The sequence below is a fragment of the Brachyhypopomus gauderio genome, chromosome 3 (assembly GCF_052324685.1).
Source record: "Brachyhypopomus gauderio isolate BG-103 chromosome 3, BGAUD_0.2, whole genome shotgun sequence".
Lineage (NCBI taxonomy): Eukaryota > Metazoa > Chordata > Actinopteri > Gymnotiformes > Hypopomidae > Brachyhypopomus > Brachyhypopomus gauderio.
Genome location: NC_135213.1, coordinates 9,252,313 through 9,279,710, shown reverse-complemented (window position 1 = coordinate 9,279,710; position 27,398 = coordinate 9,252,313). Strand labels below are relative to the sequence as shown.

Below are 27,398 nucleotides of genomic sequence, written 5' to 3'. Positions count from 1 at the left end.
ATTGTACCTCATTGATCTCCTTTTACGCCCTGTTGGCGTCGGGAGAGAGAGAGAGAGGGAGTTGGAGGGAGAGAGAGAGGGAGTTGGAGAGGGAGTTATCTTTTGTCGAGTCCTCATGTGTCACTTCTGGCGCCGTAGGTTCGATGTTGTGTTTTGAAGCACATGAAGCAGGCTTATACCGTCTGCTTTGGGCTATAATTAAGCCGGGGCAAAATCGGAGAATAATTTCTCATTCAACACACGCAGGTTATTAACACTTAATAAAAACCAAGTGACCAAGTGTAACCTTAAACTATTTTTATTCAACTTCTCTCCTCATTTCATAGTCGGTTGGTTCAAGGTTATTTAGCGCGCTGGCATAAAAAATATTTAACATGTTTTAATTATATAAATGCAGAGATATTCAACTCGAATTTTTTAACTTTGCATGAACAATTAGAATAAAAAAATAGAAAACATTTTTACAGTCGTGGTAATTAACCAATATCGAGAAGTCTTCAGTGTTATTAGCCTGATTCACGGACGTAATTTGGGGGGGGGGGTTTACGGTTAAAACCAAATATTTAAATAGCGTTGAATCTATGTCCCCCCCCCACCCACTTTTGAAATCAAAATTACGTTGATGCCCTGATTAATCTGTTCTCAGTAAATTTGGCCTTCGTACTTTGAACAGAAACATTACACAAAATAATTGGCTTGCTTTGAAATGCGGATAAATCAATGATTAAGATAATTTGGGTATTATCGGTTAAATACTTTAGGAAATAGATTATATTCTGTTATAACTATCTCCTTTGACGGAGTGGAAATAATGTGACGATAAGATGATCAGGAGATAAAACACACGCTCGCCACCTAGCGGTTATCGCAGGCAATAACATGCGCGTTCAAATTTAGACAGACAAGACTCCTAAAGTTATAAATGTTCATTTAAATTGTATGTTGTTGCTCTTTACCTGATAAAACAGTATTTTGTTGATTATCAAAAAATCATAACTAGCCTCGGAAGGTTGTTATATGCTGAAACATAGTAACTCATCTTAATTATTTAAAGGATTTTGTATTACGCATGTCATTGTTTTGACCCATATAGCATAATAATTACTCTCACTTTTAATTTGATTCATAAATCAAAATCCCTTCGCTAGATTAAATTTGACGGCTTGTGTTACTTGTAATTATCTCCCTGTAACACCAAACGTTGTCCCCGTTATATATTTCCGCCCAAGAGAATAGCTGTTTGGTTGGTTCACATTGGTTCCGCCCCTCACTTTGGTTGCTACAGCTGAGCTAGCGCCATGTATCGGAACCTCCGGCGGATAAACGGCAGCGTCTCGTCTCTGCAGCGCATCGTTGCGTCCAGAACGCAGGAGCCCACGCCACGCGCGCCGCACAGCGCTCTTAGAATGGTGAGCTCGCGCGTGTGTGCACACTGTAATCCCGGATTAATGTCGGATGACCTTTCATTTATACTTAGGCTAGTGTCGGTGAGCAAGCGAGCGGGCGATAGCTGTCATGTCGCAAGGTCAGAGTCAGGTAACTATAAGCTAGTAGGCTAATAGCAGCTGGCCTGCTAACTTCAAATCCAGTCATTTGCTGAGTAAGAAGATTATTTGTGTGTTGAGTTACTGGTCAGGGGCTCGTGCGTACCCTCCCTAGCTAGCGTGCTCCATGTGAGATTGCAGCTAGCTAGAGCCAGTAACGATATCTCAGGTTTGTGCAGCGCCAGTTAAATGGGCTTAGTTTTGGAAATGTAATACTGTGACGTCCTTTGCTAGCAATTCTGCATGTTTTCGAAGCTGTTTCAAAGCCTATAGCCTATATGTCGTTGCAGACATGGACAGATTATTTGAAGGTGGCGGTCTTAATCTAACATGTTTTATATGAACTCTGTAGGCTAGCTCGGAGTCGTACAGGATCGAGAGAGACACCTTTGGAGAGCTCAAAGTGCCAAGTGATAAGTATTATGGCGCCCAAACTGTCCGATCCACGATGAACTTTAAGATAGGAGGCGTCACAGAAAGGATGCCAGTAAGTACCACCCCCAACAAACAAACAAACAGACCCAGTATGATGGACCACACAGTTAATAAGTGAACAAACACTGACGCAAGTCATTTTGGTCCAGGATTCTTGAACGCTCGATGAAATGAGAGAGAGAAATGAAATGACTAAGGTAGCTATATGGTGGTACCAGTAGGAGTGGATACCCCACTGGTACTACCCCAGTAGGAGTGGATACCCCACTGGTACTACCCCAGTAGGAGTGGATACCCCACTGGTACTACCCCAGTAGGAGTGGATACCCCACTGGTACTACCCCAGTAGGAGTGCATACCCCACTGGTACTACCCCAGTAGGAGTGCATACCCCACTGGTACTACCCCAGTAGGAGTGCATACCCCACTGGTACTACCCCAGTAGGAGAGGATACCCCACTGGTACTACCCCAGTAGGAGTGGATACCCCACTGGTACTACCCCAGTAGGAGTGCATACCCCACTGGTACTACCCCAGTAGTGAATCACTAAAGAATATGTTTCATGAAGATAAAGGGAGGGGGTATTTTTAACTTGGCAGCATGGTATGTTCTCTATACATGTTTTTAAATTAATCTCTTTAAAAACTTTAAATGGCCAGTCTGCCATAGTCCGTATGCTTATGCACTTTGATGTTAAGGTATGATGTCCTCTGGAGTTTGTCTGTATGTAAGTAAACTGCAACCCAGTTTCTGTTCGATGCAGATCCAAGTGATTAAGGCCTTTGGTACGCTGAAGAGGGCAGCCGCCGAGGTCAATCAGGAGTATGGGCTGGAGCCCAGGATCGCCGACGCCATCATCCAGGCTGCCGACGAGGTGCTGCTGTCTGTGTGACTTTGGCCAACTCCTTTCCTGCTTAATTGGTTATGCCTTAATGTCCCCACTGAGTGCACCATTGTATATATGTCTAGATTCGTCTACTGAAGCACGTGCGTGGGTCTTCAGTGTGTGCGTGCTGTGTTGGCTTCTTCAGGTGGTCGCTGGGAAGCTGGATGATCACTTCCCCCTGGTGGTGTGGCAGACGGGATCCGGAACTCAGACCAATATGAATGTCAACGAGGTCATCAGTAACCGTGCCATCGAGCTTCTCGGGGGCAAACTGGGCAGCAAGGACCCTGTCCACCCCAATGACCACGTCAACAAGAGTCAGGTGAAGGCAAAGTGGGTGTGGCTGTAGTCTCTGGAGGCAGCGGGGAGGCGATGGTCATAGGCATGTCCTCTTAGCTGATGTCCTGTGTGTCAGAGCTGTTGAGTGGTGTCCTGGAGAGCGTCCTGCACCAGGATGGTATCTCGCGTTTGTCTGATGTCATCATACGCTTATATCACACTGGCTGAAGCTGTAGTTGTGTATTATGTCAAAAGCTGTCATGTTAAAACTAGCTTCAGTAGAGTTTAGACATAGACATTACAGTTTAAGAGAAGAGGTGTGTGTGTGTGTGTGTGTGTGTGTGTGTGTGTGTGTGTGTGTGTGTGTGTGTGTGTGTGTGTGTGTGTGTTTCAGAGCTCCAATGACACGTTTCCTACAGCCATGCACATTGCAGCTGCTACAGAGGTGCACGAGGTCCTTCTGCCTGGTCTGCAGACTCTTCACGACGCGTTAGCTGCCAAAGCTGAACTCTTTAAAGACATCATCAAGATCGGCCGCACACACACGCAGGACGCGGTGCCACTCTCCCTCGGACAGGTAAAATCCAACAATATCACACTAGCTTTTACTACAGAATCAGAAATAGATTTGCGTAGTTTTTGCATAGCACTGCTAATCTGAAACCGTGTGTCTGTTCAGTCATTTGTTTGTTAACCTGAGACATTAAATAGTGTCTCAGAAACACTTACAGGATGTACTGTAGTGACACATTCACACAGTCTGTAGTGACACACGTGATCACATCCACACAGTCTGTAGTGAAGGCTCAGATACAATATATTGCCAAAAGTATTCACTCACCCATCCAAATTATCGGAATCAGGTGTTCCAAAAACTTGCATGGCCACAGGTGTATAAATTTAAGCACCTAGGCATGCAGACTGTTTTACAAACATTTGTGGAAAAATGGGTCACTCTCAGCTCAGTGAATTCCAGTGTGGAACTGTGATAGGATGCCACCTGTACAACAAATCCAGTCGTGCAGCTGCATCCAAGCCATACATCACCAAGTGCAAAGCGCCAGAGGCAGTGGTGTAAAGCACACCGCCACTGGACTCTAGAGCAGTGCAGGTACGTTCTGTGGAGTGACAAATCACACTTCTCCATCTGGCGATCTGATGGACGAGTCTGGGTTTGGTGGTTGCCAGGAGAACAGTACTTGTCTGACTCCAAAGGGTGGAACAATGTCATATTGAACCCTATGGATTAGGAATGGGATGTCACTTAAGTTCATATGTGAGTCAAATAAGGTAAGTGAATATTTTTGGCAATATAGTGTATGATCACATTCACACTCTGTAGTGAAGGCTCAGATATGATCACATTCACACAGTCTATTGGTTGCTCTTATTGGGCGTTGTAGGTTTTTACTGTCTGACCATTAACAGTACTTTCTTGGATTTAAAGAGCCAGAACTGACCCTAGAACAGTATTATTTGCTGTTAGTCCCTATGTGAAGCTCACCTCTTGAGCGTTTTGACATCTGTAGCTTGCTTTTTTTCTTGGTTTAGTTTTTTTTTTTTGTTCAGTTTTAGAGAAGAAAAAGTTTTACACACACACACAGATCTTCCAAGTGGTGTTGGTCTGAACCCTCCGAAGGGCAGGCCGTGTGTAGCTGAGAATCCTAATAATGGTTAGATGTTGAGTGCATGTTGAGAATGATAGCAGGCCACCCTCATTTAGAGTGTTCAGGGACTGCTGCATTATATTATATTAGCCAATATTACACATCGTTCTCAGCCTGTGACTGGTCACCCTGGGTACAGGTGTGTGTGTGTGTGTGTGTGTGTAGGAGTTTGGAGGCTATGTGCAGCAGGTGAAGTACAGTATGGAGCGTATCAGGGCTGCGATGCCCAGAGTCTATGAGCTGGCAGCAGGGGGCACAGCGGTGGGCACCGGCCTCAACACCCGCATCGGCTTTGCAGAGAAAGTGGCTGACAGAGTCTCGGCACTCACGGGTACTACACACACATGCACACACATACACACACATGCACGCACTTGGATACTGCACGCACACGCTCACGGGTACTGCACACACTCACATACACGCACACATACACACACAAACTCATGGGTACTTCACGCACACACACGCACAAACTCATGGGTACTGCACGCATATGCACAAGCGCACACGCATGCTCTCATGGATATTACATGCACACATGCATGCACACACACAAACACACACTAGAACATATTTATCCATGTTTCTTAAGTGAAGGGGTTCACTGGTTTTGCTGGTGCAGGACGGCCCAGCTCACTTACCTGTTCATCTCTGTGTGTTCTCTGGTGCCCTGTAAGCCCAGGTCGGATTTCTCAGTACCAGAGTGTGTGTCTATGTGCGTACATGTGTGTGCCTACTCCTAGTCTTGTGCTGTCTTCTCAAATGTTGTAATAAAAAAACAGAACAATGGAGCATTTCACTCTCTCCATCTATCCTGCTTCTGCTTTCTCTCTCTGTCTCTCTCTCTCTCTGTGTCTCTCTCTCTCTCTCTCTCTCTCTCTCTCTCTCTCTCTCTCTCAGGCCTGCCCTTTGTGACGGCACCAAATAAGTTTGAGGCTCTGGCGGCCCACGATGCCCTGGTGGAGCTGAGCGGAGCTTTGAACACCGTGGCAGTCAGCATGATGAAGATCGCCAATGACATCCGCTTCCTGGGCTCAGGGCCGCGCTCGGGTCTGGGGGAACTCATCCTGCCCGAGAATGAGCCCGGCTCCAGTATAATGCCTGGTGAGTGACAGGCCAGTGAGCCAATCAGAGCTTTGGTATGTTTGTACATTTCTGTTATATTTTATGGGGACAATGCTGAGTGTGTTGACTGGAGGTGAGCGTGTGGACGCCAGTGTACAGATGTGAGTGTGTTTTTGTGCGTGCGGAGGTGAGCTTGTTTGAATGAATGAAGTTATATTTATACCGTGTTGTTTAAGGAACCCAAGGTCGCTTTACAATGAATGCACATCTTTTTAAATGTACTAATATAGGGGTTGATGTTCGTGCGTGTGTGTGCATCACAGGGAAAGTGAATCCTACGCAGTGTGAAGCTATGACCATGGTGGCTGCTCAGGTGATGGGGAACCATGTGGCCGTCACTGTGGGTGGAAGCAATGGGCACTTTGAGCTGAACGTCTTCAAGCCAATGATGGTTAGTATCTGCTCGCCCCGCCCACGTACGACCCCGACAAACGAGCTGCTGTACAACAGCTTAATAAAAATATAAACAGTAATGCGATATCCACTCTTGATTGTAGAGATTCACAATGTGTCTGCACAACCCGTGTGTGCTCTCAGGTTAATGATTAAGTGTAAAAATGCATGGAGACATTTTGGTCTTTGTGTCTTTGTGGGGGTGTGGGGGGGGTGTTATTTGTCTGTTTTTAAACATACTGGGTCAGTTATGCGGGATCACGGGGGATTGCAGGTGATCGTAGGTGTTTTAGTTTGTGTCGCCACTAGTTTCCGTGTTTTCGTCATGGGTTGTTCAGCTGTAACGCTAAAGTCCTCTGACCGCTGGTAGGATGTCTGACGTAGGTCCGTAGGTCTGTGGTTGTGTACACACTGCACACTTGCGTATTGAAGGAACAAATGATCACACATGCCGTGAGGGCTGTTGTGTTCAGCTGTGTCTTGGCGTGCCGTTGTCATGGCTGTAACTGTCTCCCATCGGTCTCTCTCTCTCTCTCTCTCTCTCGCTGTCTCTCCACAGATTAAAAACGTGCTAAACTCTGCGCGGTTGCTAGGTGATGCCTCAGTTTCCTTCACCAAAAACTGTGTTGTGGGAATTGAAGCAAACACAGAACGCATCAACAAGCTGATGAGCGAGAGTCTCATGCTCGTCACCGCTCTCAACCCTCACATAGGCAAGTGCTCAGCACGCACATGCACGGTGCGACCACCAGATGGCACTGTAACACTGACTTTTGCAGGAATACAAGCGTTCAAATCTGTAAATAATTAGGGTTCACACACACAGTGTGGGAACCCTATTGTAATTGCTGGTATTTTTCTTATTAGGGTTCACACACATAGTGTGGGAACCCTATTGTAATTGCTCGAGTTTTTCTTCTTATTATTATTATTTTTCAGGCTGTAAAACGCATACTGCAGCCTAGACCGTAAGGCCCAGAAACACCAAACTTGTCAGACAGGTGCACCAGAGGTGCAATGAGGGAAACCCAGACAATGACCCACATTGGCCTGATGGTGGCGCTATAGCGCAGCATTTTGCGTTTTGGTCCATATCTCCTACACCGTAGGTCATAGAAACGAAATTCCACTTCTGATGGATTCCTTGGATCAAACCAAACAAAAAAGCCTCTAGGACCCTTTAGCTCCGCCCACTTAGATTTCGAGTTAATTTGCATAATGTGCAAAATCACACACATCTTTGAGCGCGAACTAGTCCCTGGATTTTTCACATACATGCACATATGTGGTATCAAAACGTTCAGAAGAGTCTGAACTTTAAAATGTATCCAACAAAAATGCTAATTTCTTCACTACCTAGTCAGTATAAGCCAATCAAATGAGGGGGCGTAAATTCAATAGTAAATTTTGCGCATATGGAGCTCTAACTTAAGAAAACTTGCATGTAATGAGATGGCACTTCACAGACAGCTTCCCTGTGAGGGTCTGGGGCAGCTTGCAGAGGTTGCCATACCTCACCTGCTAGGGGGCGCTATAACATGCAAAAATTTGCCCCATGCACTCAGATTGGCCGATCCACATGAAACTTGGCAGACATCATCTATGGGCCTCTGGGAACCAGGTCCTAAAGCAGACATGCCATACTTCCAAAATGGCTGACGTAATCGGCCAATTAGTGATCGGCACGCGTTTGACAGGCTTACCATTGGTCGATCTGCACGAAACCTCTTGGGTGTGGACAAGTGCACGCCCCCTATGACATAATCCAGCCGGGTGTCGATTGGCCACTGGGGGGCGCTATTGCAAAAAAAGCAAGTGTATCCCCTACATAATTCCACTTGGGAACATGCAATTGGACTCTTTTGATTCCTTGCAGTAGTGCGAACAACTTTCCCATTACATGTCCTATTAAAAAATGCACAGTTTATTTACAGTTAATAATAGTTTGAAATCATCACTTTTCATACTCCTCCTAGGATTTTCATACTATCATGTCAAGCAAAGTCTTATAATACTCTACAGAGTGTGAAATCAAAAAACAATCCAAAGATTTTGGATTTGAGGACACTTATACCTGCTAAATATTTTTTTAATGGACAGCATCGATACATATAATATTCATATTCTTAAAGCTCTTTCATATTTTATCCAATTCTGACCAAAATGCACAGGCCCATTCAGAATCCCATCCTCAACAAATTTGTCAAGTTTCATCTAAATCGGTTATCGTATGGCTCTACAGTGCAGTATTATATACAATGCATAAAAATGCATGTAAAGTCCCTCTGTCACCTTCTCCTTCTCACACGCACGCAAGCTGAAACTCACACTCTCAGTCTCTCTCACACTCTCACCCACATTCCCCCTCCCATCTCTGTGCCCTAAGTAAACATTGCTCTGGCTACCTAGATCTCTCTGTGTCTATTAACCAGGCACACACACATACAGGCGCAAGCAGGCCTTCCTATAGCATTCACAATGACACTTCCCTAGCCATACCCACCCATATCTCAGTGACTAACACATGCTCATACAAACTGATATTTGGCTTCTTTTTTGTCTCTCTATATGTATGTATAGTTTCTATGTATACTTATGTATGTATGTATTAGTATATGTTGTCATAGTTTGAGTACATACACTACCACACACACACACACACACACACACACACACACACTTCTACCTAAATGTATGTATAGTTTGTATGCATATCTGTCCAGTCATAACAGTCATGTCAGTCCAGTCATGTCAGTCATTTCAGTCCAGTCATATCAGTCATGTCAGTCCAGTCATGTCAGACATAAGTCATGTCAGTCATATCAGTCATGTCATTACAGTCATGCCAGTCATGTCACTCATTCCAGTTATGTCAGTCATATCAGTCATATTACTTTTGTTCATCATGCCAGTGATGTCATTTCAGTCATGCCAGTCATATCAGTTATGTCAGTCATGCCAGTCATGCCAGTCATGTCAGTCATGTAATGCCAGGCTTTGCAGACTACATTCATACTTTGAATACACGGGCAGTCATGTTAGGCGTGCAAGGTGTGCAAGGAGTGAATTAACAAAGCATAGTCTCTGGCACCCTCAATCTCTCTCTGTCTGTAATATACAGGCCCAATCATGTATAGGCAAATGCAGGCCTTCCTATATTGTTCACATAGATGCAGCCCTAGCCAGATGTGCTATTTCTGTGTCTCCCTTTCTGACACACGCAGATGTCATCACACTCTATCTGTAGAGCACACACTGGCCAAACCCAAACAGCTTCTTTTCACTTTTAGGTCTAAAGGACCTTTTGGGCTTCCTTTTGCCTATTGAGGCCAAAATATGCCTATTTGTGTGTGAACCCGCCAATCGCCGCTTGCGGCTATATTTTTTCTTATTCTTTTGCCCATTTTTTGACATAAAATGCATCGTGCAGCCTAGACCGTAATGCCTAGAAAACCCAATCTTGGCAAAAAGGTTCAGTTAACTCCAAGGACCAGATTCCCATACAGGGACCCAAATTGGCCTGATGGTGGCGCTATAGCAGAGCATATTGACTTTTTGTCCATATCTCCTACACCGTAGGTCCTAGAACCAAAATTCCAGTTCCTATGCATTCCTTGACTAAATTCAATAGGACAATTAATATACAACCATTAAGCTCCGCCCACTTAGATTTCGAGTTAATTTGCATAATGTGCAAAATCACACACATCTTTGAGCGCGAACTAGTCCCTGGATTTTTCACAGACATGCACATATGTGGTATCAAAACGTTCAGAAAAGTCTGAACTTTAAAATGTATCCAACAAAAATGCTAATTTCTTCACTACCTAGTCAGTATAAGCCAATCAAATGAGGGGGCGTAAATTCAATAGTAAATTTTGCACATATGGAGCTCTAACTTAAGAAAACTTGCATGTAATGAGATGGCACTTCACAGACAGCTTCCGTGTGAGGGTCTGGGGCAGCTCGCAGAGGTTGCCATACCTCACCTGCTAGGGGGCGCTATAACATGCAAAAATTTGCCCCATGCACTCAGATTGGCCGATCCACATGAAACTTGACAGACATCATCTATGGGCCTCTGGAAACCAGGTCCTAAAGCAGACATGCCATACTTCCAAAATGGCTGACGTAATCGGCCAATCAGTGATCGGCACGCGTTTGACAGGCTTACCATTGGTCGATCTGCACGAAACCTCTTGGGTGTGGACAAGTGCACGCCCCCTATGACATAATCCAGCCGGGTGTCGATTGGCCACTGGGGGGCGCTATTGCAAAAAAAGCAAGTGTATCCCCTACATAATTCCACTTGGGAACATGCAATTGGACTCTTTTGATTCCTTGCAGTAGTGCGAACAGCTTTTCTATTACATGTCCTATTAAAAAATGCACAGTTTATTTACAGTTAATAATAGTTTGAAATCATCACTTTTCATACTCCTCCTAGGATTTTCATACTATCATGTCAAGCAAAGTCTTATAATACTCTACAGAGTGTGAAATCAAAAAACAATCCAAAGATTTTGGATTTGAGGACACTTATACCTGCTAAATATTTTTTTTAATGGACAGCATCGATACATATAATATTCATATTCTTAAAGCTCTTTCATATTTTACCCAATTCTGACCAAAATGCACAAGCCCATTCAGAATCCCATCCTGAACAAATTTGTCAAGTTTCATCTAAATCGGTTATCGTATGGCTCTACAGTGCAGTATTATATACAATGCATAAGAATGCATGTAAAGTCCCTCTGTCACCTTCTCCTTCTCACACGCACGCAAGCTGAAACTCACACTCTCAGTCTCTCTCACACTCTTACCCACATTCCCCCTCCCATCTCTGTGCCCTAAGTAAACATTGCTCTGGCTACCTAGATCTCTCTGTGTCTATTAACCAGGCACACACACATACAGGCGCAAGCAGGCCTTCCTATAGCATTCACAATGACACTTCCCTAGCCATACCCACCCATATCTCAGTGACTAACACATGCTCATACAAACTGATATTTGGCTTCTTTTTTGTCTCTCTCTCACACAAACACACAGACACACACACCTTTATACCTATATGTATGTATAGTTTCTATGTATACTTATGTATGTATGTATTAGTATATGTTGTCATAGTTTGAGTACATACACTACCACACACACACACACACACACACACACACACACACACACACACACACACACACACACTTCTACCTAAATGTATGTATAGTTTGTATGCATATCTGTCCAGTCATAACAGTCATGTCAGTCCAGTCATTTCAGTCCAGTCATATCAGTCCAGTCATATCAGTCATGTCAGTCCAGTCATGTCAGACATAAGTCATGTCAGTCATATCAGTCATGTCATTACAGTCATGCCAGTCATGTCACTCATTCCAGTTATGTCAGTCATATCAGTCATATTACTTTTGTTCATCATGCCAGTGATGTCATTTCAGTCATGCCAGTCATATCAGTTATGTCAGCCATGCCAGTCATGTCAGTCATGTAATGCCAGGCTTTGCAGACTACATTCATACTTTGAATACACGGGCAGTCATGTTAGGCGTGCAAGGTGTGCAAGGAGTGAATTAACAAAGCATAGTCTCTGGCACCCTCAATCTCTCTCTGTCTGTAATATACAGGCCCAATCATGTATAGACACATGCAGGCCTTCCTATATTGTTCACATAGATGCAGCCCTAGCCAGATGTGCTATTTCTGTGTCTCCCTTTCTGACACACGCAGATGTCATCACACACTATCTGTAGAGCACACACTGGCCAAACCCAAACAGCTTCTTTTCACTTTTAGGTCTAAAGGACCTTTTGGGCTTCCTTTTGCCTATTGAGGTCAAAATATGCCTATTTGTGTGTGAACCCGCCAATCGCCGCTTGCGGCTATATTTACCATTAATAATCATTAATCAAGTACTGTTATTACATTGACTGCAAAAAAGGGCTCTGGATAAAGGGTTTGGTAGGGGTGTGTGTGCTGTGCTCATTTCTGATAGGTTACCTTTGTAAATGTGCATTTGTAAATTTAATAGTGGTCCACTGCCTTGGTCCCACTGTAGCCCACCTGTTAACTCTGTCCTTTAGCTGCTGCAGTGTAATGCGCTCTCTCTCTTTCTTTCTCTCTCTCTCTCTCTCTCTCTCTCTCTCTCTCTCTCTCTCTCTCTCACTCTTTCTCACACACACACACACACTTAAAGCTTTACACACACACTTACAAACTCAGCAGCCTAGAGTGCTGTGGGGTTATAATCAAAGTTGTTCACTGTATTATTACTGTTAACAGCAATGTCATGGAAAAGGTATTAAGATTATTATCAATAACAATCATCATAACTGCACAGACAAACATTACTAAAATTCACCTCAATTTGATTACTGTCAACAAGTGTAGTTGACAGTTGGTTTTTACAGGGTTTAGTTAATAATCCTTCAGCAGGTATAAAGCAGCAGTCACGTCTGACTCCGCTTTGTAAACCTCTGGATTTCTTTCTTATTCTCTGTTCGTCTTCCACTTGTGTTCTGCTAAATGTTTGCCTCAGTGCTATCCCTGCATGAATTAGGGTGTGTTTAATGCAAATATTATATGTATGAGGGCAGTTCAGGGTGTTTCTTTTGCAAATAATATGTAAATCAGGCGGTACTGCACCGACGTTTTTCACGCTCCTGCAGCTGATTCATGAGATGTGCTCATATCTCTGCTCATTCTGACCCTGTGTGACGCTTTTGTGAATCAGACCCGCGCCATCCAGGGCCCAAGCAGCTCCCCTTTCTACAGCATTGATTCGTACAGTTCAGTGGCTTCTTCAAACGGAACAGCAACCCCCTTTGTCTTTCACGTTTTTTTTTTTAACTGCCTGCTCCACCATACCGCATTCTAGTTCTCTACCTGTGGCAGTGACACTAGTGCAGAAATCTGATCAGCTTCAGAGAGGCACTTCAGTTCTGCAGTATGTGTTTCAGTATCAGTACATGGAAGACGGAGGGTTCAGGTGGTTATCATGCAGTCTCACGCGTGCACTCGCACTCACATCCAAACCCCCCCCCCCCCCCCCCCCCCCCCCCCCCCACGGGCTCAGATGACTGATTTTAAGATTTAATTAACTTCATTCGTTCTAAGTCAAATTAGCTTTTCTCACTGCATTATTAATTAGAAGTTCGTGGTGTAGAAGTGAACGTGGGGGGTTTTGGCATTTGGACAGCGTTCCGACGAGTGTGTGACATGATGGACAGGAAGAAAGATACTCATCAGATTAGTATTGTTTCATACACGCCTCAATAATTTACAGGGTGTGTCTAGATGTCTGTGGAAAAAGTGGTTGTTAACACAGCATGGAGGTCTTTCATGTGTTTCTGCTCTTCACTAATGTAACTGTATGTGCTGTGTCAACGAGGAAATGGAGATGAACTGATTTTGTCTGAAGCTGATCTGTCTGATCTCTGTCTGTACTCCTGATTGGTTCATTAAAGTGGAGGGATGTGGAATCTGATTGGCTGACTGTAGTGGAAGACCACGAGAGTGCATTTTCAAAATGCATTTCGACACAATTTGAGCGCTGTTGGTACTGTAATGTTATTGGAAACAGGAGAGGTGCTATTTCCCTATCATCTTTTTAGCGCGGTGGTGAGGTTGAAAATTACATTTCAAATGCATTATCATGGAATGCAAATGCATATTAAGTGAATAACATTTTTATTATAATTTTTGATACAACCTTTGCATAATCACATGAGACTTGATAATTAAAATCGGGAAATACATTTTCATTTAAATAAAGGCACAAATAAAGTATCCAAATGTATGTGTAAATGAAACATGAATAGAAGTCTACCAAAGTGCAAATGTAAATGGAATAATTGCATTTGAATTTTAATTTTGAGCTCAAAGTTGCTTGTATGAGTGGAACATGTAAATGAAAATTTAGGATTGTGTATTACATTTTAATTATAATTGAGACTTATTTCCTCCCATAACAGTAGTACAATAGTTACAATAGCACAGAAGAATAGGTTACAATAGTACAATAAATTGATACCATGGGCTGCCTTCTTTAATGCTAGGAGCAGATTTAAATTAGATATTGTGTAATCACTTTCCTCTCTCTTTTTCCCAGGTTATGACAAAGCTGCTACCATTGCCAAAACAGCCCACAAAAAGGGCTCAACACTGAAGGCGGTCGCTGTGGAGCTGGGCTACCTGACAGAGGAACAGTTTGAGCAGTGGGTCCGGCCCCAGGACATGCTTGGCCCCAAGTAAACCTTTCAGGCCAAGTGATTTGTATGTAAAATACAACCATTTTTTGTTTAAATATTTTCTTTCTTTCTTTTAACGCTAAAACTGCTTTAAAAGAATGATTGATGATGACAGAGTGAGCTGTGGGTTTTGGATCATGTGATCTTCAGTGGCCCATGTACATGAGGAATGAGGCCTCCCAACAGATCCACATGTATCTATGTTCAAACACTGCTGATAGACTTTACCATCTTGATGTCTATTTTCAGTCTATTAAACTCCCTGGAAAAACATGCATCTCGTTTAAGGTCCTTGTGTCACCGCACCTCACAGATGCTGTATGATTTGCTAGTAGAGCTGTCATTTATATTTGAGACCATATTGTGCAGCTGTACTCCTAATCAGATTGACTGTGTGCTGAGTTGAGAGCTTTCTGGCTTCGGAAGTGTGCAAGGAGGTCTTTGTTGATCAGTCTTACTGCTGATTCCCAGGGAGCTGAACTGGACATGTTTGTTTCTGGTGCTGTTCTTGTCTTCGTAGCACTCAAGGTCACAGCCTGCTGGTGGCATCTCACACAAGCGCTCTCACCTCCTCCATCCACACCAGCCTAACAGTCTGCACTTCTGCTTTCTGTATCTGTTCCCTGTTCACTTATTACGCTACAGTGTTTGTTTTCAAATCACTTCATTGTGGACAGAGTAAGGTAAAAGGTTCAACACTGCTGGAGGAAATGTCTTACTGACAAAAAAGAAAATAAATGAACTAAAATATATACTTTTGTCACATGTTTTAGTCTGACTCTTGTCCCAACACCGTTTCATGTGCGACATAGCCCAAATAACAGACTCCATGGGATCCTCCATGGGATTACCACTGGACAAGCCAGGAATGGCACACCATGCATTCAAAGCAAGAGTGCTGTAGGATCTCCGGAACAGCAGCGGATCCCTAAAGGGCCAGATTCACACCGACAGGCATCTCTCCTCCTCTGAAGTAGCTTTGTTCATTACACTCACTAGTCAATTGTGATTTGGTCATAACAGTTATTGCCCAGTAAAAGGTAAGTGATGTTTACCATTGTTGTATATCTTTGAGATATAATAAGATCAGATAACATCTTAGGAGGAATCCATTAAGAAACCCAGATCATTCCAAAGGCTTTGTGATTTTTCCCCAGCTGTGTGATTGGCCACAAAGCCAGATGGAACCCCGCTCAACAGTCTTATCCTGAGGCTTCATTCCCACCGAGCATGCCTTTCTCAGCGATGATGACTAACCACTTTATTTCTGTAAAACTCTTAGTCATCAGAAATATCAGAATGTTCATTTTTAAAGAATATAATTTGTGGTCTTACAGATGCGTTTTTTCAAATGTTCAGCTTTGGAACAGCCCACACATTGCTCACTGTCCTGTCTTATAGGTTTGACACACAGCATTCATGTTTCCTGCATAAAATCTGTTATACCAACACTGCAAACTACAGTCGTATTCTCCCATGAAGCCCGCATATTCATCTGCTACATGCCTGTAAACATGAACGCTTACATTTGTTTAATGCCAGCATTTTCCTTGCTGTGGTATATTTGAAGGAAGAGATTCATTGTGTAATATATTTGGTTCATTTATGACATGATCTTCTATGATGGTTGACACACCATATAGCCAACACCATGAATATAATACAGCAATATAACACCATTACGTATTTAGTGCATTAAAAATAAATGTAAATACAAAATAGCACAGTTTTCATGGTAAAGAGAAAATCTGGTTGGTGTTGTCTTTAATTAAAATAAGCAATTTGCTTTCAAAATCTTATGTTGATCTAGGTTAATTCATTTATACCTTAATGATACAGGCCTATTTAATTAATTATTGCCTAAACTAATTCCTATTACTTTAATTTGTAACGTTGCTTCTGTTTTCTGAAGCTCGGCTCCAGTGCATCTTTCTTCCTGAAGACGAGCAGTATCACTCCCATGATGGTCCAAACACACCTTCCTCATCTAATGAGGCTTTGACATTTCGGCTTCTTTTCCACAGCCTTTGTAGCTGGAGTTGTAATCCAGCCCTGCATGAGTCCTAGTGTGGGTGTGCCCCAGGGGTCAGCCTTAGGCCCTCTTATATTGATTTATATTGAAGCAAAGTGGCTGTGCAGGACACCTGGGACTCAGGGAGCCATATGGTCCTGCCAGGAGGAGTGAAGCCAGACAGCAGGATGTGCAGATACCTGGGGACACCTGGGGGAGGGGAAAGGGTGACAGGTGGGAGCTCGACGGGTATTGTGTCTTCTGCAGTGCTGGCCGAGTTTCAGCTCCTGGTATTTCCTGCACTGACATAAGTTTTCAGAACACCCTGTAAATCTCCTGTTGAATGGTTTTGTTGTACTAAACCTGAGTGAGGTATGCTGTATTGTAGAGGTATGTTGCCTTGGGCATGACTCCATAAGCAACCAAGAGAGCAGCAACAAATCAAAACATACCACGTGTGAGAGATGCAGAAATACCGAAGGTCACTCCTCTAATTCAGAACAGGAAGATGTAATAGGACTTGTCAGCATGGCTAAAATATCAACATAAAATGTCAGTGTTTATCTGTCTTGTCTAATTTTCAGCTCTTGTCTAAAATGAAACTAGTTGGCATGAGAATGCATCATTAAAGTAAGAATTATAACTCACTCCATCACTTCTATACACACGCTTAAATTAACGAGTGATCAGCATCTGTGGTGACATCCATTAAGACAAATGCAATCATTACATCCATCTTTTTCAAGCAGGACCAACCAGTCTTGAAAGAAAGTGTGATTTGCACATTTGTGAGATGCCTTCTGTGATATTTCTGAAGCCTCTGAAAACCACCGGCTGTGTATTTTCTCCGCAGAGGGTTGGTGTGTTTGGTGGCTGCAAGCCAAAACCAGAGCGGCACTGTGGCTGAATCAGCAAGATGAGGATTGGGATGATGAAACGCCACAGGGTCCTTTGTTGGGCAGGGACTGGATAACAGCGCCCTCACAGGAGTCAGAGGGGGACACAACGCTGCTTCCCTAAAATCATTGCTTCAACCTGGATTGCCCTTTCTCAACTGGATGAGTGCTGATTGTGTTAATTGTGCACATATGAAATGGATTCAAAAACATCTATATGAATGCAATGTGTAACTAAAGAGTCGAGTCTAAACGCTACATTCTGAACAGCAGTGGGTCAGTCTGTCCAGAGTAGCTGCTAGTGCCCAGGGAGCTCCATGTGCTCCATGTTCCATGTGCTGCTAATGACTTCACAGCACCTGAGGTCACGACCTGCTGGTGGCATCTCACTCGCCATCATCCAGGTTGCGTTCGTCACATTCTGCACTGCTGCCGTTCAGATCCGCTCTCTGTTCCCTTTTCCAGGCGCTTTAATTTTAATAACCTACAGAATGTGTTTGATGTGACAACAACAAAAGTGCTGCTGTAAATTACTATTTGTTTCTTTCAGTAGTACGTTTCTACCTTAATATGAAAGCAAATCTGTGCAGCTTCAAATGTAGATTATGCAACAAATCTGCTGACCTTATCTGCTCTCATTATTAAAGGCTTTTATAATTATTAGTATTTTATGATATTATTAAAGACTTGCTCACTAGTTGCTGAATCAAAGCAGTGGAAGACTCTGGAAGATCTCCATACAGACATTACTAACTGAATCATGTTATATCAACTATATCAGAGAAACTTTATACATGTATAAAACAATTTTATTAAATATTCATCTTTTTAAAATATGAATATAAAAATATATTTTACAAATCCTTTTGCTTGTAGATGTGAACTCTTCTAAATTAGAAACTTTTCAGTTTACATAGAGGTCTTCATGACTAAAAAAGCTCATCGCTGGAGTCTTTTACACAAGGTCTTCTTCAATGTCCTTTCTGAGGGAGTGTGAGCTCATTTGGGAGTATAATATACCACAAGTGACCAGCAATCAGATGTTCAGTATTCAGATGTTCCACATTCAGAACAGCTAAAGACCAACACTCAGGGCTCAGCTTCATTTTTCAGTACTTGGTTTCCAGCACCACGCCGGTCTGGATTATTGGATTAGTCCCCCCTTCCCTTCTGATGCATATTGCATGGGGGCAGAGGTCAACATCTGCTGGGGGATGTGTGGTGCTGGTTCAGCTCCGTGTGGTCCTTGAGAAGACAGATGCCTTGCAAAATATGGTGCTCAGCAGCAGCTGCGCTCACCCAACCATGCCACGATGGACAGGTTGATCTGTACGACGGTGCATCTGAATTTGAGTTGGGGGATGGTGTCTACACTGAGATAAGAGAGCAAAATCCATTATATTTACTTTTCAGATAGGAGCTTGAACAGTGTCCTCTATATGTGCGCTTTCAACCAAAACGTTCAATCATGAATCTCTAGACATCCACTTACATTTAGCACTAAAGCATTTACCATAGTAAAAAGTCAGGAAGAAAAGAAAGTGCCTTAGTAATTAATTAAATGTGGATTATGCCCGGCTCTGGATTAAATTACAGCGCAATTAGAGAATTGGCACTGGAAAACATTTAGTAATCTGGGCTTGAGCACTGGGAAATGGGCCCTGGTTTTACCACAATGAAGACTGTAACCGCACAATTTCAGGAGTCCATGTTTATGGAGTTGGACACAGCATGTTCACTGGGTAAAACAGCAGGACATCATAGAGCTTCAAGACTGTAAAGCATAAAATACAGTTGTCTCTACAAGATGCTACATGTCTAATCCAACCATGTTATGTAAAGATGTTGTGTCTTTGTGCACAAACTGTACTGAATGTGATTTGTATAATAGGAAGACACTGTGAATCCCTGTAACGGCATTGTGGAAGATCCACCCAAGATGTCCAAGATGAAGCACGATGCCAACACTCTCTTCCTCCTCAGGTGTAGTTGAGCTTTCTCAAACATCAACTTCTTGACGAGGCTGAAGTTGGTTACTTATTCGCAGTTTGAGATTCGTTTGGTTACTTATTCGTAGCTCCGTATTCGGCGGCTGAAGTTGGTTACTTATTCAAAAAGGTTATGTTCACGATGCGTGTTTGCTGCGCAATTTGTTTAAAAGCGATAGATTAAACGTTACATTAAACGAGCGTAGGAGCAGACATTTAAGAGGTTATTGTTTCCCATACTGATTTTGTGAATGTAAAAAATAAAAATATAATGAAAGCATTTCATTTGTAAAATGGTTTCTATTTCAAGTCGTTTCAATTGTATGCAGTTTGTACATGATGATTGAATTCGTCAACATTTCTAACGTAAGGAAATATATTCTTAGATTTGAAATTAAAAACACAGAAATGCTGTTCTAGAACACAAATAATCAGAAGAAGAAATACCAGCACACAACATGGCATATTGAGCAGAGGGCAGATAGGTGAACGCATTTTAAAGGGGCAGTTTCAGAGGATTATTGAAAGCCTTATTGATGGTGGGCCAGAGAAATAACAAATGCATCATGAAGAACAGGTCACTCCCTAAGAGAGGAACCTGATTTTAGCCTCAAATCTAACTGGAAACATGGCATATTGAGTAGTTAAGTGCACAGGTGAAATGGATCAGAGGGGCATGTTCAGAGGCCTGCTGTATGCCTGTAATGTCTTGGGCCAGGCAAAACTCAATTGAATCATACATAACTAGTTCCTATATGTAAGAGAAACCTGTTTTTAGCCTGGCCCAGAATCATTTTATGCCTCAATTCTAACTGGAAACATGGCATATTGAGTAGTTAAGTGCACAGGTGAAATGGGTCAGACGGCCAAGTTCAGAGGCCTGCTGTATGCCTGTAATGTCTTGGGCCAGGCAAAACTCAATTGAATCATACATAACTAGTTCCCATATGTATTAAGAACCTGGTTTTGGCCTGGCCCAGAATCAATTTAGCCCTCAAATTTAACTGGAAACACGGCATATTGAGTAAAGCGCATAGGTGAAATGGGTCAGACGGCCAAGTTCAGAGGCCTGCTGTATGCCTGTAATGTCTTGGGCCAGGCAAAACTCAATTGTATCATACATAACTAGTTCCCGTATGTATGAGCAACCTGGTTTTGGCCTGGCCCAGAATCATTTTAGCCCTCGAATCTAACTGGAAACACGGCATATTGAGTAAAGGGCACAGGTGAAATAGTTCAGAGGGGCAATTTCAGAGGCCTGCTGTATGCCTGTAATGTCTTGGGCCAGGCAAAACTCAATTGTATCATACACAAGTAGTTCCTATATGTATGAGGAACCTGTTTTTGGCCTGGCCCAGAATCATTTTATGCCTCAAATCTAACTGGAAACATGACATATTGAGTAGTTAAGCACACAGGTGAAATGGTTCACAGGGCCAAGTTCAGAGGCCTGCTGTATGCCTGTAATGTCTTGGGCCAGGCAAAACTCAATTGTATCATACATAACTAGTTCCTATATGTATGAGGAACCTGTTTTTAGCCTGGCCCAGAATTATTTTATGTGTCAAATCTAACTGCAAACATGGCATATTGAGTAGTTAAGCGCACAGGTGAAATGGTTCAGAGGGGCAAGTTCAGAGGCCTGCTGTATGCCTGTAATGTCTTGGGCCAGGCAAAACTCAATTAAATCATACACAACTACTTCCAATATGTATGAGGAACCTGTTTTCAGCCTGGCCCAGAATCATTTTATGCCTCAAATCTAACTGGAAACATGGCATATTGAGTAAAGCGCACAGGTGAAATGGTTCATGAGGTGGATTTAAGAGGCCTGCTGTATACATGTAAGGCATTGGGCCAGGCAAATAACATATGCATCATACATAACGCTTTACTATATGTAAGAGAAACCTGACTTTGGCCTGGCCCAGCATAATTTTATGCTTCAAATCCAACTGGAAACATGACACATGGAGTGGTGCGCACAGGTCAAATGATGCAGAGCAGCAATTTAAGAGGCCTGCTGTATGCCTGTAAGGTCTTGGGTCAGGCAAAACTCAAATGCTTCATAAATAACACGTTACTCTATGTACGAGAAACCTGATTTTGGCCTGGCCCAGTAACATTTTAGCTCTCAAATCTAACTGAAAACGTGACACATGCAGTGGTGCGCACATGAAATTGTTCAGGTTGATTTCAGAGGCTTCCTGTATACCTTTAAGGCGCTGGGCCAGGCAAATAACATATGCATCATACATAACAGGTTCCTATGTGTAAGAGAAACCTAGCTTGAGCCTGGCCCTCAGATCTAACTGGCAATATGGCATATTGTGTAGTTTTGCACAAGTGAAATGATACTGTTCAATTGCAGATGCTTGCTGCTATATGCATCTAATGTCTCAGGCCAGGCAAAAGTCATGCATCATATTAAACATGTCCCTATCTATTGGATAAACTAGACTTCAGTTTGTATAATAGTATTTCTAATGCAGTTAAAATATTATATAATGTTAATAGTGCAGTCTATTAATATTTTATTTTTAGAGAAATTTCAACTACATACTAGTAGGCTTTATTCATGTAATCACACAAATGAATACTCCAACATTGAGACCAGGTTTCTCCCTAAAAGAAAATCATCATAACTCCAAATTCAATTTCCATTGGTAAATTCAATGCTTGTTTCAGCTCTGGCCAGGAATAGCCCTTTATTCTCAAGAATCAAGCTAGGTTTCTCTTACACATAGGAACCTGTTATGTATGATGCATATGTTATTTGCCTGGCCCAGCGCCTTAAAGGTATACAGGAAGCCTCTGAAATCAACCTGAACAATTTCATGTGCGCACCACTGCATGTGTCACGTTTTCAGTTAGATTTGAGAGCTAAAATGTTACTGGGCCAGGCCAAAATCAGGTTTCTCGTACATAGAGTAACGTGTTATTTATGAAGCATTTGAGTTTTGCCTGACCCAAGACCTTACAGGCATACAGCAGGCCTCTTAAATTGCTGCTCTGCATCATTTGACCTGTGCGCACCACTCCATGTGTCATGTTTCCAGTTGGATTTGAAGCATAACATTATGCTGGGCCAGGCCAAAGTCAGGTTTCTCTTACATATAGTAAAGCGTTATGTATGATGCATATGTTATTTGCCTGGCCCAATGCCTTACATGTATACAGCAGGCCTCTTAAATCCACCTCATGAACCATTTCACCTGTGCGCTTAGTCAATATGCCATTTTGCCATTTAGATTTGAGGGCTAAAATGATTCTGGGCCAGGCCAAAATCAGGTTCATCATACATAAAGGAACTATTTATGTATGATACAATTGAGTTTTGCCTGGCCCAAGACATTATAGGCATACAGCAGGCCTCTGAACTTGAACCTGTGAACCATTTCACCTGTGTGCTTAACTACTCAATATGCCGTGTTCGCAGTTCGATTTGAGGGCTAAAATGATTCTAGGCCAGGCTAAATTCAGGCTCCTCATACATATAGGAACTATTTGTATATGATGCATTTGAGTTTTCCCTGGCCCAAGACATTACAGCCATACAGCAGGCCTCTGAACTTGCCCCTGTGAACCATTTCACCTGTGCGCTTTACTCAATATGCCATGTTTCCAGTTAGATTTGAGGCATAAAATGATTCTGGGCCAGGCTAAAAACAGGTTCGTCATACATATTGGAAGTAGTTGTGTATGATTTAATTGAGTTTTGCCTGGCCCAAGACATTACAGGCATACAGCAGGCCTCTGAACTTGCCCCTCTGAACCATTTCACCTGTGCGCTTAACTACTCAATATGCCATGTTTGCAGTTAGATTTGACACATAAAATAATTCTGGGCCAGGCTAAAAACAGGTTCCTCATACATATAGGAACTAGTTATGTATGATACAATTGAGTTTTGCCTGGCCCAAGACATTACAGGCATATAGCAGGCCTCTGAACTTGGCCCTGTGAACCATTTCACCTGTGTGCTTAACTACTCAATATGTCATGTTTCCAGTTAGATTTGAGGCATAAAATGATTCTGGGCTAGGCCAAAAACAGGTTCCTCATACATATAGGAACTACTTGTGTATGATACAATTGAGTTTTGCCTGGCCCAAGACATTACAGGCATACAGCAGGCCTCTGAAATTGCCCCTCTGAACTATTTCACCTGTGCCCTTTACTCAATATGCCGTGTTACCAGTTAGATTCGAGGGCTAAAATGATTCTGGGCCAGGCCAAAACCAGGTTGCTCATACATATAGGAACTAGTTATGTATGATACAATTGAGTTTTGCCTGGCCCAAGACATTACAGGCATACAGCAGGCCTCTGAACTTGGCCGTCTGACCCATTTCACCTGTGTGCTTAACTACTCAATATGTCATGTTTCCAGTTAGATTTGAGGGATAAAATGATTCTGGGCCAGGCCAAAACCAGGTTCCTCATACATATGGGAACCAGTTATGTATGATACAATTGAGTTTTGCCTGGCCCAAGACATTACAGGCATACAGCAGGCCTCTGAACTTGGCCCTGTGAACCATTTCACCTGTGTGCTTAACTACTCAATATGCCATGTTTCCAGTTAGATTTGAGGCATAAAATGATTCTGGGCCAGGCCAAAAACAGGTTGCTCATACATATAGGAACTAGTTATGTATGATGCATGTGTTATTTGTCTGGCCCGACGCCTTATAGGCATACAGCACACCTCTGAAATTGCCCCTCTGAACCACTTCAGTGCGCTCTCTGTGCACTTAACTACTCAATATGCCGTGTTTCCAGTTAGATTTAAGGTATAAAATGATGTTGGATCAGGCTAAAATCAGGTTCCTCTCTTAGGGAGTGACCTGTTCTTCATGATGCATTTGTTATTTCTCTGGCCCACCATCAATATGGCTTTCAATAATCCTCTGAAACTGCCCCTTTAAATGCGTTCACCTATCTGCCCTCTGCTCAATATGCCATGTTGTGTGCTGGTATTTCTTCTTCCGATTATTTGTGTTCTAGAACAGCATTTCTGTGTTTTTAGTTTTCAAATCTAAGAATATGTTTCCTTACGTTAGAAATGTTGACGAATTCAATCATCATGTACAAACTGCATACAATTGAAACGACTTGAAATAGAAACCATTTTACAAATGAAATGCTTTCATTATATTTTTATTTTTTACATTCACAAAATCAGTATGGGAAACAATAACCTCTTAAATGTCTGCTCCTACGCTCGTTTAATGTAACGTTTAATCTATCGTTTTTAAACAATGTGCGCAGCAAACACGCATCGTGAACATAACCTTTTCGAATAAGTAACCAACTTCAGCCGCCGAATACGGAGCTGCGAATAAGTAACCAAACGAATCTCAAACTCCGAATAAGTAACCAACTTCAGCCTCGTAACTTCTTGGTCTGTGCCTTTCTGTTTAAGTAATGGAGTTCCACACCGAAATGCTGACCTTAAAATATTTGTTTTCCATGCTTGATATAGGAGTGTACATTCTAACCTAACTATTGGCAGTGTACACTCTAACCTGATTCGACTTGTCAGCTAATTATCAAGCCCTTCACCAGTTCAATCAGATGAGTAGAAACCCAGGAAAAAGCATATAATTTGCCCTGGAATAACAGAACGGTTATCTTAGTTCTGCAGAGTCCACATCCACTTTCCCCGTGAAGAGGCCCAACTTTAAGGCTTTATTTGAGACAGATACACTGAAACAGATCACAGTTTGAACTTCCAGCTCAGAACAAGAAGCAGCTCTATTACCAGGCCTAGCTATACATGTTCGCCTACGACCCGAGGCTTCCCATGAGACATGTGATATGCAATTAGTGCTTCCCCGAAGACACGGTGGTTCCGGAGCTACCGACGCCTCACGAGCACAGATTCTGTTCTTGTCGCTGAATGTACAACCCTTCCGGGAGTATTATCTGTGATGACACCTTCTGACTGTGGCTATTATCCCTCACACAACAGCCGTGGCATTTGCATCTCGAGTTGACAGCGGTGGATATTACCCGCAATGATCTGTTTGAACTCATAATCGTGGGCTCAATAGCGGTCCTTGGCGCCCCGTTGGAGGACGCCCGCCGCAGGGGAGTGTATGCTGGTCCACTTTGCTCCGTGAGATCATTCTCCTCTGGCACGTAGACGCTTGAGCGGCGGTACCGAGCGCGCGATTGGCCGCAGGTCGAAGCGCGTTCACGTTCTAGTTGTGAGATTTGCGCGCCGCTGCATCCGCTTCTTGGAGCACAGGGAAGCAATAGTTGGTTGGTTTAGAGCGCCAAACATTTATTCTTTCCAATGAATTATCACTCTACCGCCCCGACTGCCAGCTGACAAACTGCACTGCGCATCTTTTACGAAGGAGGACCTGCACATCCGGCTCGTGTTTCAGGTAATCTCGCTGCCGATGCATTTGCTCCTCGTATGGTGTCTTGATGCATCATCTCTAGTGCTGAACCCGCTAACGAAATTCAGCGTCCTGTGCGGACAAGCTACTACACCCTCCGACATCGGGCATTTATCTGACAGCGGCAACAGGGTCCTCACGTAACTGTTTATTTTGACAGCCCTGCTGCTTATATTTAAGCGCATCTCGGCCATTGACCGTAACCCATCAATAGTGCAGGCGACAGCTTATCTGTGCTATGGTGGGGCAAAAAAATTACATTGCATTTTCGATGAATAATCGTTAATTCTATTATGGATGCAACGTAATTGGGTTGTGCACACGTTTAAATGAATTTACGTGCGGGTGGAGGCGATATATGCGGCTTCTTCCACTAGTCACCTATCAAAACACTGCTGTAAAGGTATCGGTGTAGACCCAACCTATGAAGCATGAAATATACAGCAATACATACTATTTTGTTTTGACAACATTGTCATGTTGACGATAACAATGCATTTTAATATAATAGATCGATAAACATACTGTGCATTGCATTTCAGCGAAGCTTTTCCACTCAAAATGTTAAATCTGTGTCTTTCTGTCTGTGGTCCAGTTCTATTCAACGCTGGCTGTTGATCCTCGTGAGACATGGCGCAGACGAACAGCTACGGTCAGAGCAGCAACGGAGTCTCGGACGAGTCTCCCAACATGCTCGTGTACAGAAAAGTAAGTCCCGAGAACCAAGCTTCGCACTGTTCGCCCACACGGGCCGCCACCGCGGATTCTCCCGTTAAAGCGACACGCGTGTTTGGAGTCGGGATAAACTAGATGTCGTAGTGGATAACCAGATATTGACCTTTACTTCACCAAACGATTTAATTTCCGCGCCCGTCGCCCAACACTGTGCACGAAGACCTTTCGTGGAGATGGGAAGCACGAGCTACAAAACCACCTGCGCAGGAATTGAGCATAAAAGACACGTGCAGCAAAAATTACGGCAGGCTACCCCGTGGCTTCTCGGGGGCTTGATTAGGGGTGATGTGCCCAGCATGGTGTCCAAACACATTCTGCAGTAAAGGCACAGCTGAGGAACTAATGCTGTTTCCCTCTAAGGTAGACGGCTCCAGTACAGTTCCATAGAAAGGAAACTAGAGGAAGAACTAGAGGAAGTGCAGAAGGGGTCATATGCTAGAATTGGGACTGAGCATGTGATTTGTCAGCATGAGGCCTGTTTCTGTTGGCACTTCAAGCACAAGGGCAGTGCCTATCAGATCTGTCCCGTAGGCTACAGAAGGTGGCAATCGGGTTGGTGTCGGAGATGCTAGTTCTCATACAGACCACATAATGCAGCATTTCAAACACTGCGTAAATCAGTCAGGTTAGAGCTGCTCCTGAACGCCGTAGAAACCTTTTACTGTCATCACTTATGTACGCAGAGCTCAGATAAGCAATCGCCTCATATCTGTGAATGGGGATGTGTGAGGACTTGAACAAGTGGAAGCGA

The 27,398-nt window shown here is 43.1% G+C and overlaps 2 protein-coding genes across 6 annotated transcripts in view; both read left to right on the top strand.

Moving 5' to 3' along the window:
* Positions 1-1,250: 1,250 nt before the first annotated feature.
* fh (fumarate hydratase) lies at positions 1,251-18,174 on the top strand. 3 transcript variants are annotated; one of them, XM_076999348.1, is made up of 11 exons: positions 1,251-1,409; positions 1,897-2,031; positions 2,745-2,855; positions 3,013-3,189; positions 3,541-3,723; positions 4,979-5,144; positions 5,717-5,920; positions 6,205-6,332; positions 6,894-7,047; positions 14,466-14,629; positions 17,469-18,174. In XM_076999348.1, exons 1-10 carry the CDS (start codon positions 1,299-1,301, stop codon positions 14,606-14,608), a joined length of 1,512 nt encoding a protein of 503 aa, XP_076855463.1. In that variant the 5' UTR covers positions 1,251-1,298; the 3' UTR covers positions 14,609-14,629; positions 17,469-18,174. The 3 variants fall into 3 exon arrangements, with proteins under 3 accessions (XP_076855463.1, XP_076855462.1, XP_076855461.1); XM_076999347.1 differs by lacking the exon at positions 17,469-18,174 and adding an exon at positions 15,125-16,334; XM_076999346.1 differs by lacking the exon at positions 17,469-18,174 and having other exon boundaries at positions 14,466-14,877.
* Positions 18,175-25,158: 6,984 nt separating this feature from the next.
* rgs7b (regulator of G protein signaling 7b) overlaps positions 25,159-27,398 on the top strand; it is an 86,646-nt gene continuing 84,406 nt past the window's right edge. The window contains exons 1-2 of one of the 3 annotated variants that reach the window (XM_076999339.1): positions 25,159-25,897; positions 26,508-26,620. In XM_076999339.1, coding sequence (XP_076855454.1) covers positions 26,543-26,620 — 78 coding nt within the window. In that variant the 5' untranslated portion in view covers positions 25,159-25,897; positions 26,508-26,542. Of the gene's footprint in view, positions 25,898-25,968; positions 26,316-26,507; positions 26,621-27,398 lie in introns of those variants that run through there. The other 2 variants (XM_076999341.1, XM_076999340.1) reach the window with 2 other exon arrangements.